This window comes from Chrysemys picta, chromosome 15 (assembly GCF_011386835.1).
Source record: "Chrysemys picta bellii isolate R12L10 chromosome 15, ASM1138683v2, whole genome shotgun sequence".
NCBI lineage: Eukaryota > Metazoa > Chordata > Testudines > Emydidae > Chrysemys > Chrysemys picta.
The window spans coordinates 6361990-6376808 of NC_088805.1; the positions used below are offsets into that span (position 1 = coordinate 6361990).

General features: G+C 49.4%; 1 protein-coding gene across 5 annotated transcripts in view; it reads right to left on the reverse strand.

The window, feature by feature from the left end:
• Positions 1-2728: 2728 nt before the first annotated feature.
• The window catches only part of AIFM3 (apoptosis inducing factor mitochondria associated 3), a 109345-nt gene continuing 97254 nt past the window's right edge, over positions 2729-14819 (reverse strand). For 4 of the 5 annotated variants that reach the window (XM_042843204.2, XM_042843202.2, XM_042843201.2 and 1 more), the window contains 3 exons: positions 11676-11780; positions 9711-9731; positions 2729-8839 (listed from right to left, as the gene is read on the reverse strand). In XM_042843204.2, the coding sequence (XP_042699138.1) occupies positions 8800-8839; positions 9711-9731; positions 11676-11780 (166 nt within the window). In that variant the 3' untranslated portion in view covers positions 2729-8799. The remainder of the gene's footprint in view (positions 8840-9710; positions 9732-11675; positions 11781-14819) is intronic. The other variant, XM_024108086.3, reaches the window with a different exon arrangement.

Below are 14819 nucleotides of genomic sequence, written 5' to 3' on the forward strand. Positions count from 1 at the left end.
TTTATTTTTTTTGCCCCACCCCCCCAGCCACACCCCCATCCCGATATTTGGCCTGGTCACCCTAGTCCATGGGGAGGTGAATGCCAATCCCCACCCCCCACAGTTATGCAAAATCCCAGCCTTTAGAAGGTACGTCCTGAAGAGTGAGCCTCTGTTAGTTGATCACCCGTTTCATGAGGCCAAAATCAAAGCCTCCCACTGCATAAAGGAAAGAGTGACCTAGTCATGTTGGTTCTGGTTCAGAATCGGAGATAGTTGTGAACTTGTAACCATGGGCAAAACCCATTGTGGGTTTTGAAGGACTGACACCTACTAGAGCCCCAGGTTGGAGTTATGGGGGAGTGTCACAGGGCAGGTACACCTGATCAAAGGGCATCAGGTTGTGGGGGGGATCAAAGTAGAGATTTAGTGACCCAGTGGCCCAAGCCAATACAGCCGCCCCTCGGTGTGGGGCGGCACGGCCCAAGTAGTTACAGTCGGTAGGACAGTCCTTCTGCTGCACAGTTCACCCCTCCAGGTGTCAGCTGCCCCACTGGCAGGGCAGGGGGACCCAGGCCTACCATGCTCCACCACTGCTTCTATAATCAGTCTCAGACACTTGGTACCTCAGTCCTGATCCTTCAGTCACTTCCTACCCTTCCTTCCGAGGCTGGTAGTCTCTCCTCTGTTGGCCGTAGCAGTGCTCCACTGGGGAGTCCATTGGAGCCTCAGCCAGGCTGGCTTCTGGAGCTCTGGCCATCTCCCTATAAGAGCCTGCAACACACATCTGTTCTCCTCAGTGGCCAGCCCAGACTGACCTGAGCTACTTCCTTTTATACTCTGGTTCCAGTTAGAGCATGCCCAGCGGGGCGTGGCTTCCTTGGGCCACAGAGTGTGGTTAACCCCTTCTGAACCAGCGCAGGGTAAATACACCCCCATCACAGGGTGATCTCTGGTAAGCTTATTAGCATGAGGGTATGTTCCTTTATTGTTTTAATATGTTTTCTCTGTAATGTTTTCACCTTAATAAATATGCTTGCTTAAAAAAGAGCTGTGTGGTAACTTGTAACTGGTGGCAATTACACCACTTATAGCCATCTAAGAGCAAGCAAAGCACAGACACTGGTCTAGTTAGGCAATCTGGCTTGCTGGGAATATCACAGTGCAAGCAGGGAACCATGCAGCCTGGGAAAAACCGCAATCATGAGGGAGAGAGACATGGGTCTCTCCCGAAGAGAAGTGATGACTGAAGAGCTGGGAGCCTAGAGTAGGTGCCCTCGAAGGCCCTGACAGGGGGAATACAGTGCAGTTGCCCTGATCTGTGACACACTCATTATTAAAACTTTGCCACTTTTATTTCCAAATTGGATTTTTCTGACTTCAACCTCTAGCAGTTGAATTTTGTTATCCCTTTGCTGGACTAAGTCAGTATTGTTCTTCTTGTGTAGGTAATTACAGACAGTGATCAAGTCACCTCTTAGCCTTCTCTTCAATACACTGTTAGGGAACCAGAAGGAAGGCAGTCTTGCCTAGTGGTCAGAGCAGGAGTCCTGGTCAGGGAACAGCATTGAGGAACAGCATTGGCAGAGTCAACTGCCGATTACCAGAGCCAGGGGTTGAGACAGAATCAAAGCTGAGGGCTGGAACTGGGATCAGATACCAAATGCCAAAGCCAAGGGTCAAACCAGAGCTGGAGTTAGAGATCAGAGCCAGGATTGGTAACCGATGGTCGGCAGTGAGCTGTAAGGCCAGGAACTGGAGGAGAGGCAAGGCTCAGGGGCATGGTGGGAACTGGGAGGGAGGCAGGTGCCAGGAGCAGAGCAGGAATCAGGAACAGGGTTGGGTGCAGAATGCAGGCAGCAGGCACCAGTAGGGGCCAATGCAGAAGCAGGAAATCACCTAGTAGCTCAACTTCCTGTGCCTTTTTCTGGCTTAACCAGCCTGGTTGGACCAACCGGTGGAGCTGGGTGATCCTCCAATCAGGGCTCCCATGGGTGGTGCCTTGGATGAGGCTGTAGTCCTGCTAGCTCCTTGGACCGCCACATTTCAGCAGACATCGGGTGGTGGCCAGGATGCGACAGCTGACGGGGGACATGCAGGCCTGCATTGGAGACCCAGGGCATTGCATCGATTACACTGAGCTCTTTTAATCTGTTTTCCAGACTCTAAGTCACTCTTGTAGTTCTTCGCAGGACCCGCCCCAAATTTTCAGCAACCTTCTCTAAGTGGGCATTGTATACAGGTCTCACCAGGGCCTTATACAAAGGTCACAAAACGTCCCTATTTCTCATTGCTATTCCCCTATTCATACGTCTAAGGCTCACGTTAGCTTTCTTAGTCACAGTATCATACTGGAAGGGAGCACTGGGTGCATGATGCCCAAACTCCTTTTCAGTCACTGCTTTCCAGGGTGCAGTCCCCCAGCCAGTCAGCATTCCTAGACGCATGACCTTCCATTGGGCTGCATTACAGCTTCTACTGCTTGCTTGACCGAGCAATCCAGATTGCCCTCCATCAGGGGCCTGTTCTACTCATTATTTGCCACCCCGCACAATCTTTGTGCCATCTGCAAACTTTGCCAGTCGTGATTTTATGTTTTCTTCCAGATGACTGACACAGACCCCACTAGACAGACCCCTCTCTTCGATGACTCCCCATTTGTAAGAAAAGCTCCTCGGCAGGAAAACGGAAGGGTAGAGGATCTGGGGGCAGCTTAGTTGTAGGTAAATAAATTACAATAATAATCAGCTGGAAGCTTGGACTTTATTATTCAGGTTATATTTACATTCATCCATGCAGAGCACTAGATGAATATGCAGATTCTCCCTATAAGTGTCTACAGTGAGGAAAGGAAGATTAGCCAACTACAATCAGCACATTTGTCAGTACAGATGATGACAACAATAGATAAGAAAATGTCTCATCTCCCTTCTCACACAGATCCTCACCCACTGCCTGCTCCTCCCACCGTTCACAGTCACTCACTACCCTCTCAGGAGGGGCTTCATTCTAATTATTGCTAATTTAAAAAATTCTGAAAGGAACAAAAGGAAAAAGGGAAGGAAGGGAAAGAAAGGCATCCTGGGAGTGCCCTACAGCTGATTACAGTCAGGAGGGATATAATGTAGACCCGGGCCTGATTCTCTCACATTGGTTTGCACCTAGTCCCTGTTAAATCCAATGGCAGTTGTGTGTCTGTAACTGCAGGAGAATCCGCTCAGAGATCTATTCATTATGCATTGCAAAGTGCTGCTGGCATTCACAATAAATAAGATAGTCCATGCATATTATTGCGTGTTAAGCTTAGATTCTCTTTCCAGGCCATACATAATTGCTTCTTCCGCATAGCAGGTCTTGGTGGCTCTGTTTTGCATAATGAGGCTGATGCTATATATAGCACGCCAGCAGCGCACAATTCTTTACACAGCAAACGGATCTGGTCAAAAAAGGAAGCAACAATTTCATAACAAATTTCATTTGGTTTGAAATGAAACCTTTTCCGTTTTTCAGGAATTTTGTGCATCGTTTCAAATCAAAGTTTTATCTACATTTTTATCAAAACCAATATTGCCCTTACGTTTTTGCCAAAACCTGACTTTTCGATAAACAAAAGTTATTAGTTAAAAATGTCAATTAAAAATGTCTCCCCAAATTCCAGAGACAAGAAACCATTTCAATAACAACGTTTGACATATTTCACCTGGGGGGAAAGGCTATTTTTTTTTCAATGGAAAACCTTTTATTTCAAAAATGTTGGCCATCTTTAATAGCAAGTAAGAACAAATGGCAACATTTGTTGCCTAACGATTGGCCCCTAGGTGAGGTTTTTTCAAAGGCACAGATGGGACTTTCACTTGTAAATGGGCAGGTCGCTGCTTTCTTGTTGAAAATCTTCCCCTTCAGAGGTCTAATTCTGGCCACAGTTCCTGCCCCAAGGAGTTGAGCATCCACATCCACTTCCTGTGGACAGGTTTGGTGTGAGAGGAAACAAGTGTCTATGTGCGTGGGGCAGAGGTGGAACGGGGCTGGCACATACAGCTCATGGAAGCAGGGACAAGGGCTGCTTTGCTTCTTTGTCTTTCTACCCAAGAGCCCTTTGCAGAAGGCCCAGCCAGACAGCTGAGGAGACCAGAAAACACGTGGAAGAGGCAGACAGAGCTGGATGTGCTGTGGGAAGTTGGAGAACCCAAGCAGGATAAAGGATAATTAGTTATTGACAAGCTGAGAGAGGTAGTTTGTTGGGGAACACAGCGGACTAATTAGCTACGAGGTAGAAATCAGGAGGAGAAGGTAGCGAAGCGAAAGAGGAAGCGGGTGGGTTCTCCAGGCAGAGGGTGGAGGAAGCAGCCAAGGACACAGGAAAATAACCTGGCAATGAGACTGCAAAGACGAAAGGCTCCGTGCTGACCCCTCCTACCTCCAGCCTGCGGAGGAGTGGTCTCGAGTGACCTTGAGGGGAGGAGAGAAAGGGAATTCAAGAGGAGGCAGGAAATTTCTCAGCCTCCGAAAGGTTAAATGAGCCGTAGGGGCTGCACAGGGCTTAAAAGCCCAGCATCCCTGTTCAAGTGCACTCTAATGGGACAGCTCTAAAAGGAGAAAACTTAAGTACTAGCAGAACAAGTGGCTGCTTGGGACTCCTGCAGGTGGGTGTGGCTCGCATTTAGTGGGGCCAGCACAGATGGGAAGCAGCACTGGAGCTGAAGAGGGGGTTTCTGAACAGCGCCCGGGGCCTCCAGGCACCCCCATCACCAAGGGGCCTCTATGTTCCCTACAGGTTTCTGCTGACCCCACTCCTCCAGCCAAGTCAGTTCTTGCTGCTCTCCAGCCTGCTGACAGGGACCAGCCATTGTTGCTCCCGCGGCTATTGCCTCTCTTGGGAGCAGGAAGCCTTCCAGTGCCTCCTGCAGATGGCTGAGTCCCTCACCTCCTTTCCCACCTCCATTAAAAGAGCTGCTCCTCTCTGCCTGGGGTTCGGCCCTTCACTCCATGCCCCCTTCTCTGCTCCTTCCCTCATGAAAAAACCCTACTGGCTCCTGGGTCTGCGGCTCGCCTTTCCCCCTTCTGCCGAAGCGGCAGCAGGACCTGGGCTTCTCGGCTTCCACCTGCCCCCTACGCTCACACCTTCATCCCTAGACTCACCTCTACCCCTGCTTACTCGCTAGGGGGGCGGGGGTCCCAATCCCAGGCCTTGTCCAGACAGAGAAAGAGGTGCTTTTAAAATAGGGTGAACTAACAGCTCAAAACGCTAGAGTAGACTGGGCAAGTCGTATTTTCCCACGTTAGCCGGCTGACGTGAACTCTTGGAACGGGCTAAGATTGGCCACAACCAGCTAACACATTTTAAAGGTGTTAGAACCTATCTACGTTAGTGGCTAATGAGTTTTTAAATAGCACTTAATTAAAATGCATTAGCCAACATGATTTAAAAAAAAAAAAACAACAACACACCTTTGTCCTAGTCTGGATAAGGCCGCAGCGGGGAAGGAAGAGAAGAGCCAGTATGGCTGCACTGGGGTCTTAGAAAACTTGTTAAAGATCTTAAAACAAAGGGAATAAAAAACTAAGGAAAAGGATTCATTCCAGGGGGCAAGTAAAGGGGGGGAGGGGAGGGGAAGAGAAAGGGTGACAGGAAGGATGTGTAAGGTCAAGTCACAGAGACCGAGACCTGGGCATCACTGCGAAGAGCGCTGTGGACAAGAATACTGAAAAGCTGATGGTGCCATTTGTAAGTCATTGGGACATCCCCGACTGAAAGACTGTGTTCTGTTCTGGTTACGCCCGCTGCCGATAGTTTCAGCAGAAATAGCAGGGACTAGAAATGGGTGATACCCATGATAGGAGGCCTTGCTGTCTAAGCAAAGACTGAAAAGTTTAGGATACAACAAATAAGGGGGCGTTTGACAGTTATATAAAGTAACGAAGGGCAACATAGTCACACAAGCTAAGGGAATATTTTGTATACAATTGTGATGGGGTGTCCACCCTACACAAGGCCTGGAGGGGTGAAGGTGGCTAAGTGGGCCAATTAACTGCCCACGCTGCTCTTGGAGAAGAGGGATTTAATTAGAAGAGACTCAACTGGGCAGAAACAGGTGGGGAGCTATATAAGCTAGGAAGCTGGCAACAGAGTCTGCAGGGAAGGTGTCTGCAGTTGCTCCTTTGGAGAAGGGAGGTGTATCTGGGGCTAGAGGCAAGTAGTCTACAGTTACACCCCGGGAAGAGGGAGTTGGGAGGCTGACAAACTCGGGGGGCTGGGAAGGCAGGAAAAGGCTCAGGGGAAAAGAAGCAAGGTGGGAGAGTGCAGGCCTTGGCTGCTGACTGGAGGACCCCTGAGCTGGGACCCAGAATAGAGGGTGGGCCTGGGTTCCCCTACCAGCCACTGGAAGAGTGGCATGGTCAGAGCAGTAAAGAGAAGACTGCCGTTGTGTATGGAGGGACTTTGATAACCCCCCTACTGAAGGGGGAACCATGGAGTGACCTGGCTGGAGGGCCGAATCATGAAGAGGACGCTGCAGGCCCTGGAGCGAGAGGGGTCTGCTGGGCAAGAGGACGACAGCAGGGACACCACCAGAGGAGGGCGCTATGCCTGGCCAGAGCTAACCCCCAGGACAGCCAGGAGGTGCCACTAGCCGTGAGTGCACCCTGGGACAACACCACCACAGTTCACTAGGGAACTCTCTGCCACAAAATAGTACTGAGTCCAAGGGTTTATCAGGGTTCCAGAATGGATTTGACACTTAAGGATAATGAGACTAACACCAGCTACATCAAACAGGATAAATAATATGTAAGATATAAACTCGCCTGCTTCAGGACATAAAGTATGATGGACTGATAGGATTTAGGAGGAATTTTTCCTCAGGGGCAGGTTATTTCAAAACTGTCTATTACAGGATTCCAGCAACTTTCTCTGAAACCTCTGGGCAGTGGGTACTGACCGAGACAGAATGCGAAACTACGTGGGCCCCAGGGCTGAAGTGGCATGGGAATGCCTTTGTTCCTAAAAGGGGACAATAAAACAAGACCCTGAGAAGGCAGGCCTAGCGCTGCCACTGCATGATAAGCAGAATAAATGATAGATGACAAGGCACCCTCAGAAATCTCCTTCAGTAGCTACTTTGCCTCAGTTTCCCCTCGGTAGGATGACAGCAGCAGGATGATTTATGCAAAACAACTAAAGAAGAAGGGAATGCTGCAGGATTCTCTGCACCTTGAGGTCTTTAAACCACGATTTGAGGACTTCAATAGCTCAGAGCTAGGCCAAGGGTTTGTTACAGGAGTGGGTGGGGGAGATTCTGTGGCCTGCGTTGTGCCGGAGGTCAGACTAGACCATCATAATGGTCTCTTCTGACCTTAAAGTCTATGAGTGTTCATGAGGCTGGATCAGGCAGAAGCAAGTTAAAGAGACCAAGATGACTAGATCTGTATTCCAAACAGGATGATCTGATAACATTCACCCTGGGATGCTAAAGGAATACGCAATTATACTTGAGATCTTTTGGAGATCACAGGGCTTGTTCTGGTCTCACTTACATGGATGTAAATCAGGAGTAACTCCATTGGAACAATGGAGTTGCACCAGCATCATTCCAGTGTAAGTGAGGTCAAAACTGGTCCCTGGGGAACTGGGAAAGACTGAACCTAGCCCACGTGTTTAAGAACTGAAAAAGGGAGACCCGGGTCTTTACAGAACAGGGAGTTGAACGTCAACACCGAGCAACTGACTGCAATTAACCCAGGAGTCGGACTATACATTCCAAGGATACTTGCTGGGCCAGTGCTCCAAAAATAGCGGTGTAGACAGTGCTTGGACTGGAAGTCGAGGAGCCCAAGTTTCAGTCCAAGCTGCAGCGGCAAAGCACCGTCTACACAGCTGTTTTTTCTGTGCTAGCCCCGCAAGCTGCAGTCTGTCGACCTGGGCTGGGAGGCTCGCCCCTGTGAGCTGTGTACCTCAGGAGCGCCATGCTTAGGGCTGAGGGCGTGGATAAAGGTGAAGCTATATGACTCGGACTGTGCAGGTAAGGATCTGAATGGGAGCCCGTGGATGTGGTTGAAGCTGTGTAGGTGCAGATGACACTGTGGGTGGAATGCGAACCTGGTTGGGGGGCTGCAGGGGGGGCAAGCAGTTGTGTGAGGGCAGCACCATAGGGTGTCTGGGAGAGTGTGGCTGGGGGGGGGAGGGTTGGTGCAGGTGATGCAGGGTGTTGGTGAGGGCATGCTTGGATGTGAGTGGAGAGTGGGTGAGGGGTAAGCTAGTTGGGTGCGTATTGTGGGTGAAGTCGGGAGCACGGGGTGCAGTGAAAGGCTGTGACATTGTTTCTAGGGGGAGCAGACGTGTCCCAGGGTGGGTAACTTTACCATGCGGCCAGGATGACTAGTTTGCCTTGTTTTCGCAGGCGGTCCCTCCCTACCAGAAGAAAGTGCCGGTAAGTTCCAGTCTACTCGCCCCATGTCCCTGCAGCCAGCAGGGCTCGTGGAGAGATGCAGCTGTCGGTGCTAGAGCATATGCTTGCTTCAGACTCTGAAGACCAGGGCAAGTCAGTGCTTCCTCGGGGATCCCGTGTTCTCCTTGTGTTTCCATAGGGTTTTTAAACTCTGCAGAGCCCACGTACGCAGGCTGCCACTGGTGCGTCAGAACCACCGGCTGTGTGAACAGAGGGCGTTGTTGGGAACATAATGGTTCAGTGATGCTGGATTCTTCAAAGTGTGAGGGAGGCAATGGTTCAGCTGACTCGATTTGCATTTAGCCACGGAGCCTCCTGGTCCTCCCGGTCTCCTCTCGGGCAAGTGCAGCCTCAGCAGAAATCAGTTCCTTCCACGTTAAGAGCCTTTTCCAGTTAACCAAGACATGTCTCCAGTTCTAAGGCAAAGACAAAAGTAGGACAACAGGATTAGCCAGATCTGCTCACCTAGTGTTTCTGAGTTTGCCTTCTGCGCAGGTCAGTATCGCTGGCCATCCTGCTGCTCCAGTTTCTCTGCAGCAAACACCCTCTCTTCACTGCGTTGCCTGCAACCCTGCTGGAGGAGCTGGGGCAGAATATTGACCTGATGTAGCCAAATGCAGAGAGGGGAGCATGTCCAGGCTTTGGGTCATTAAAGTCTTCTCTATATCCCAAGCTGCACTGGTTTAAATAAAGGTGTGATTTAAAAAAAAGTGATTTAGTTAAACCAGGACAAAACCCTGTGTAGAGGCTCTTAATTCAATGTAAATTTGGGTTAGGTCGTTGTAGCTGAAATTGTTAAAAACCAGGTTTAAGCTGAATTCCGAATGGCCACACTGGGTTTTGCACCGGTTAAACGGAATCGGTTGTTGAACCAAGATACAGGTGAACCAGTGCAACCATGAATATAGGCCAGGCCCATGGGTCCAGCGGGGCAGAGGCCCAGATGCGTGCACGTGCACAAGTTGAGGAATGAGCACTATTGTGGCTACACATTAACAGATCCAGCCCTGTGTGTCCGAACTCCCTTTCCACAGAAGCAACAGATTTATCAACTGCTCTATGCAGAGGGGACAAACCACAGTCAAACCACTTCATTCCAGTCAAAGGAGTCTTTTCCATGTGAGGGGCTGCTCCATTTAGGCAACTAAACAGAGTAAATGACATTTCTGCAGGAACTAGGAACATCTCCCAGACCAGGGCTTCAGCTGTTGACGTTAACTTAAAATCTGTCACTTTAACCCTTCGTTGCTAACATGCGGCAAGTTCAAGATACAAAAGGAAACATACTTGCCATGACGAACGAACAGCCTTAAATACATGTACGCAGCAGGAAAACAAGGAGAGAACGTTCGGTTAGTATTAAGTTCCTGTTCCTGATGCACGGCAGGGCCAAGAGTCCTTTCCCACCCCCACCCCCACCTCCAGGAGGGGCAGAGAACAGGCTGGCTCCTGACGGGTCGGGCAAAAAGCAGCCTCGGCACTCTAAGGCCAGAGCAGTGAGACTGCTTTCTATGCTCTGCAGGCAAGGAGGGCGAAATGCCAGACTCCCCCTGCGGGAAGGGTCACTGCTGACCAAGATGTGGCACATCACAGGCCCCAGAACCTCACCCACCCACTCCTGAAATAGACCCTTAACCTCTGGCTGAGCGACTGAAATCCTCACATCACGGTTTAAAGACTTCAGGTTCCAGAGAATTCTGCATTTACACTAGTTTAAACCTGCCAGTAACGTTTACCTTTCATGACATTTTTCACCTCTGGTGACTGAAGGAATGTAAACTTTTTTTAAAGAAAAGTTTCAGCAAAAATAAGTTGGGCGCTTTTGAGGACAAAGGAAGTGGGGGAGCGGGGGAAATACATTCTGGCCATTATAAAAATGCAACTTTTTGTTAAATCCCTAGCTCCTTAGTGCTTCGAGCCAGAAATCCAAGTTTGTCAGAGGGACAGTCTGGAGTGATGTGATGCAGATCCATTTCAACTTGGCTGAGTTAAAGGATTTATATTCGCTGTTGGATTTTCATTCAGTAGAAATCAATCTCCCAATATTTTCTTGGCATCACCTATGTAAGTTGAGTGGAACTTAGGTCTGCCTTCAGAATGCCCCCCCTTCTCCTAGGGGTACGTGCTACGCCACATTCCATTCTTGGTCCATATGCTGTTATATACAGGCTCCCTCCTCCGTCACTGTGGTTTGGTCAGTGCACAGGCAGGAATCCTGCAGAACTGGGCCTGCATGGCTAGTTCCCTGTAAACGTGCAGGACTCACCCCTGCAGCGCCTCCTGCTGGTCGTCTCAGGGAATTAGCTCTTTCCAGCACTGAGCGTCCTCTGCAGGCCAGTGTCCCGCTTACCCCCCCCCCCCCCCGTGTCTCTCCTGGACCCCGGTGCCCCTTGTATTTGGGGTGCTGCCCCCTGGCAATACCCCCCCCCCCCAGTCTCACGGTCTCCCCACCCTGGGGAACCTCCACCCTCTATCCCCACCTTACATCAGTCATGGGCTACTGCCAGTCACCATCTAGCCCCAGCTCACTGGGGTGGACTGCAGTGTAAAAGCCACTCATCAGAGGCAAGGGGAGTTTGGACCAGCTGCCATCCTCTGCCTCCTAGTACCTCTATGGGCCTTGGACCAGGCCCTGCAGCCTGGGGAGTTGCCAGACTGGAGCTCCCCTGCTCCTCTGGCTCTCCCCGGCCCTGCCTCACTTCCAGTACCCCTCCTGCAGGCAGCCAGGCCCTGCTCTCTCCCAGCCTGGAGAGAGACTTCTGGGCCCCTGGCTCACAGCCTTTTTATACAGGCCAGCTGTGGCCTGATTGCTGCAGCTGTTTCCCCAATCAGCCAAGGCTCCCTCTCGCAGTCTCAGCCTTCTCCCAGGGCTGATTTCAAGCCCTTCAGGGCAGGAGTGGGAGACCACCCCACTACATTCCCCTTGAGGCGATCCATGTGTAAATGTGATGGATGATGAATAGTGACTAAGGGAGGGAGAAGGGGATAGTGAGTGGTGGAGGGTTAACGAGTGTAGTGGGACTAGAGGAGCGAGTGTGTTTAGGAAGTACAGCTGACAGTAGCAAACAGCAGATGGATATGTATGGGTTGTCACTTGTCATTCACCTGAACTAATATAGGATGAACCATTGCTTCTAGCCCAGGTGGCGTTTCTGCTCTAGCACCTGCCAGCTGATGGATCACTCGCCCATCTGGTTTTGATTTTACTTGGCCCGATTTATGTCACAATTGTCTTTAGCAGCGTCTACTTACTCCACATCTCGTTTTCTGATTGCTCTCCCAGAGGCCATGACCTCAGCGACTTTGGACACAATCGGGTCATAGTTCATACTAGCCACAGCAATCACCTCCTCGTTCCTACAACAAAGATCAGAGGTGTGAAGGAGACACCGCGGGTAATGAAGTGAATGGCTTTAGATGGACACTTGTTTCCTTCACGAAAGGATAAACTCATTGATGGAACCACCAGGGACTATGAACCTATAATCTCTTCCCAGCTTCAGGAGCCCCCATTAGCCCATGTGCTTGTTACCTCAGACAGCAGCACCCGGTGAGGAGAGCGGCCGGTGAACAGCATGTGGGCAGGCACTGGTGGGGAGTGGATGGAGCCCTGGCTCCATGCCTGGTCCCAGCTTTGCTCATGGGACAGCACAGCGACACACTGCCCCTAGTCAGGGCAGTACGGTCTGACCCTGTGGTGCTCTGATGTGGCTTTAAGTACTAAAATTACCCAAAACATTTTTTTGAGGTGGAAAAATAATGTCCAGTTGCCTCTGGAGGAGGAGGGCAGAACCTAGACAACATGATACATGTTGTACTAGAGATGTGATGCCTTCTAGTGTGCAGAGAAACCACAGTGCTGCGGGTGGTGGAAAATTAGGTGAATGTGATTCTAGCCTTTTATTTCCTCGGCCGGTATGTTGAAAAGTGCCTGGAAACAAAGTGAAATGGTTCATTGCAGGTTGAACAAAATGTCTGTCAACTTTTTCAAATCACCACGTTTTTTCAGAGTTTTTGGATTAGGTCTGGTTGAGCTGAAATTTTAAAAAAGCTTTTTTGGAAATGCCAGCAAGCTGAGAAATCATTTATTCCCCCAGCTCTAATGAGGACCACACCTAATAACGTACAATGGGTTTTCACTGCTAAAAAGAGTCGGGAATGTCATACAGACAAAGAGGCACGCAGTCTGTGCAGAGCACTTGAGCCTAAATCAAAATGAACCTGTACAGCATTCAAGTAACTATTATGCTTCTGACAATGTGTTCACCATTTCTCTGAGACCTGCAAAGAGATTCATGTGTAGAACAACATGAAAAGCAATGCAATCCCTCACAGAGTAAAGTAAGAAATATTCCAATAAGAGTGTCCTTCTGTATCAAAGCACAGGGATGGAGTGATGATAAAGTACTTAAACTCATTGATTCAACAGAGTGGTAGCTCTAATAGGGATAGAAGACAAATCAGTTGGATTAATACGTTCTACCCTGAGAGAATTAGATACTTTTGAAAATCCCCATCGTCAATCTATTTAGCTCATTGAAGAGAAGCATAAGAGGCGACAAGTACCTAGATTAAGGATTCTGACAGCAAACAGCTTTTTAATCTAGCATAGTCAGAACAAAGGTCCAATGACTGGAAGCTGAAGATCGACAAATTCGTACTAGAAATATGGCACACATTTTTACCAGTGAGGGTAATTAATTTTGGAAGAATTTATCAAGGGATCTGGTTAATTCTCCAGTTCTTTGCAAGTGTCCCACAGGAAATCGGACATTGAATGGGTTGATGGATAAGCTTGAGGAGACAGTTGTTGATGCTATTGAGCTGAACAACGTTCTGTTTTGAGATCTCAAATACACCGATGGCCTTGTCTTGTTGGCTCAGTTGGGTGAATTGCTGCAGCCAGGTAAGAAGTAGCGTGCACGGGTCTGATTATTAATCTGGAAAAAATTCAGTCCTGGCCCTTGCTATCAAGCATTCTCCAACTCCAGATTTCAAGCAGCTCGCTATTAACAGTCCAGACTGGACGTTGAGCAGGTGGCAACTGGCAAATACTTGAAGTGTCACCGACAGTGCTGGAGGTTGCTCAAGAGATGTGGGCACTTGTATAGCAGCAGCTGCTGCCATGTTTCAGACCCTTCATCAGCCTCTGTTGCAATGTCATGACATTCAGCTTGCTACAAAGCTGCAGCTCTGTAGAGCCACGGTTCTACCCACTCTGTGGTACGCCAGTGAAATGTGCATGCCGAGGAAGGCTAACGAGCATTTGATTGATGTTTTCAGTTCTTATCATCTACATCAGTTTCTCCTTATTAAGAGGCAGGACAAGATCAGAAATGAGGATATTTGAAGCTGACCTCAGCAACGGCTTCCTTCAGCAATGGTTTGGTTTTGGTGACTTTCTTGGCACAGACGTGTTATTAGGATAGAAGACCAACAAATCACGAAGCATGTTTACCCAGGAATGCCACTACACAGCTAGTGGTCATGTGGTCACCTGAAGCTTTGGTGCTGCAATAAGATTGCCAGTGATGGGCATAAACTGAACAGCCAGTCAGCCTGCAAGACCTAGCTGGAAATAAATCCAGGTGGTGCTTGTTCTGCAAGGAGGCCATGTCTCTTTGGGATTTGCCATGATGGTGATGATGACGGGAAACGGGGTGGGGCTCCAGGAAGCCAGTTATGCTTACTGGATTCTCAAGGTGCATCTGCCCTGGCCCTGGCACAACAGTGCAAAGTTTCGGGGCTGCTGTAACTTTCACCAAGTGAAACATTCACCAAGGTCCTTATGGGACCTTGTACCAGTTATGAATTGGCCTGGTGAAGTAATCTCCATCCTTACCCCTCTCACTCCCAACACCCCTCCAGCCCCCATCAGAATGTTAATGGTCATTGGTCTAGGAGCCAGTGATGACACTTTAGGCCAGGTGAGAGCTCCCCACCACTCGAGAATTTCTTAGGCAGCTAGCTGAGGCCAGAGTCTGCAGGTGGCAACACAACGGTTTGAAATGAGGAGAGAATCTGGGCCTTTAAACCAAGATTGGATGCCATTACGAAAGATATACCCTACCTCAGCCACTAGTTACTGGGCAGGATGCAGGAATCACAGGGTGAAATTATCTGGCCTGTGTTAAGCAAGCGGGCAGACCAGTTGATCAGAATGGTCCTTTCTGGCTTTAACATCCCTGGGCCAGATTCTTAACGGGTGTAAATGGGCATAGCTCCAGTGAAGTCAGACTTCAGTAACCAGTCTGTCTCTCTCACTTTTCGCAGCAATCACGTTTAAAAACTATGTTGAAAAATATATATTTTTTAAACACAGTGGAAACTAGTGTGGACAGGGCTTAGAAGAGCAGCAATAGAAGCCTGGTTGACCTGCATTCGACACCGACACCG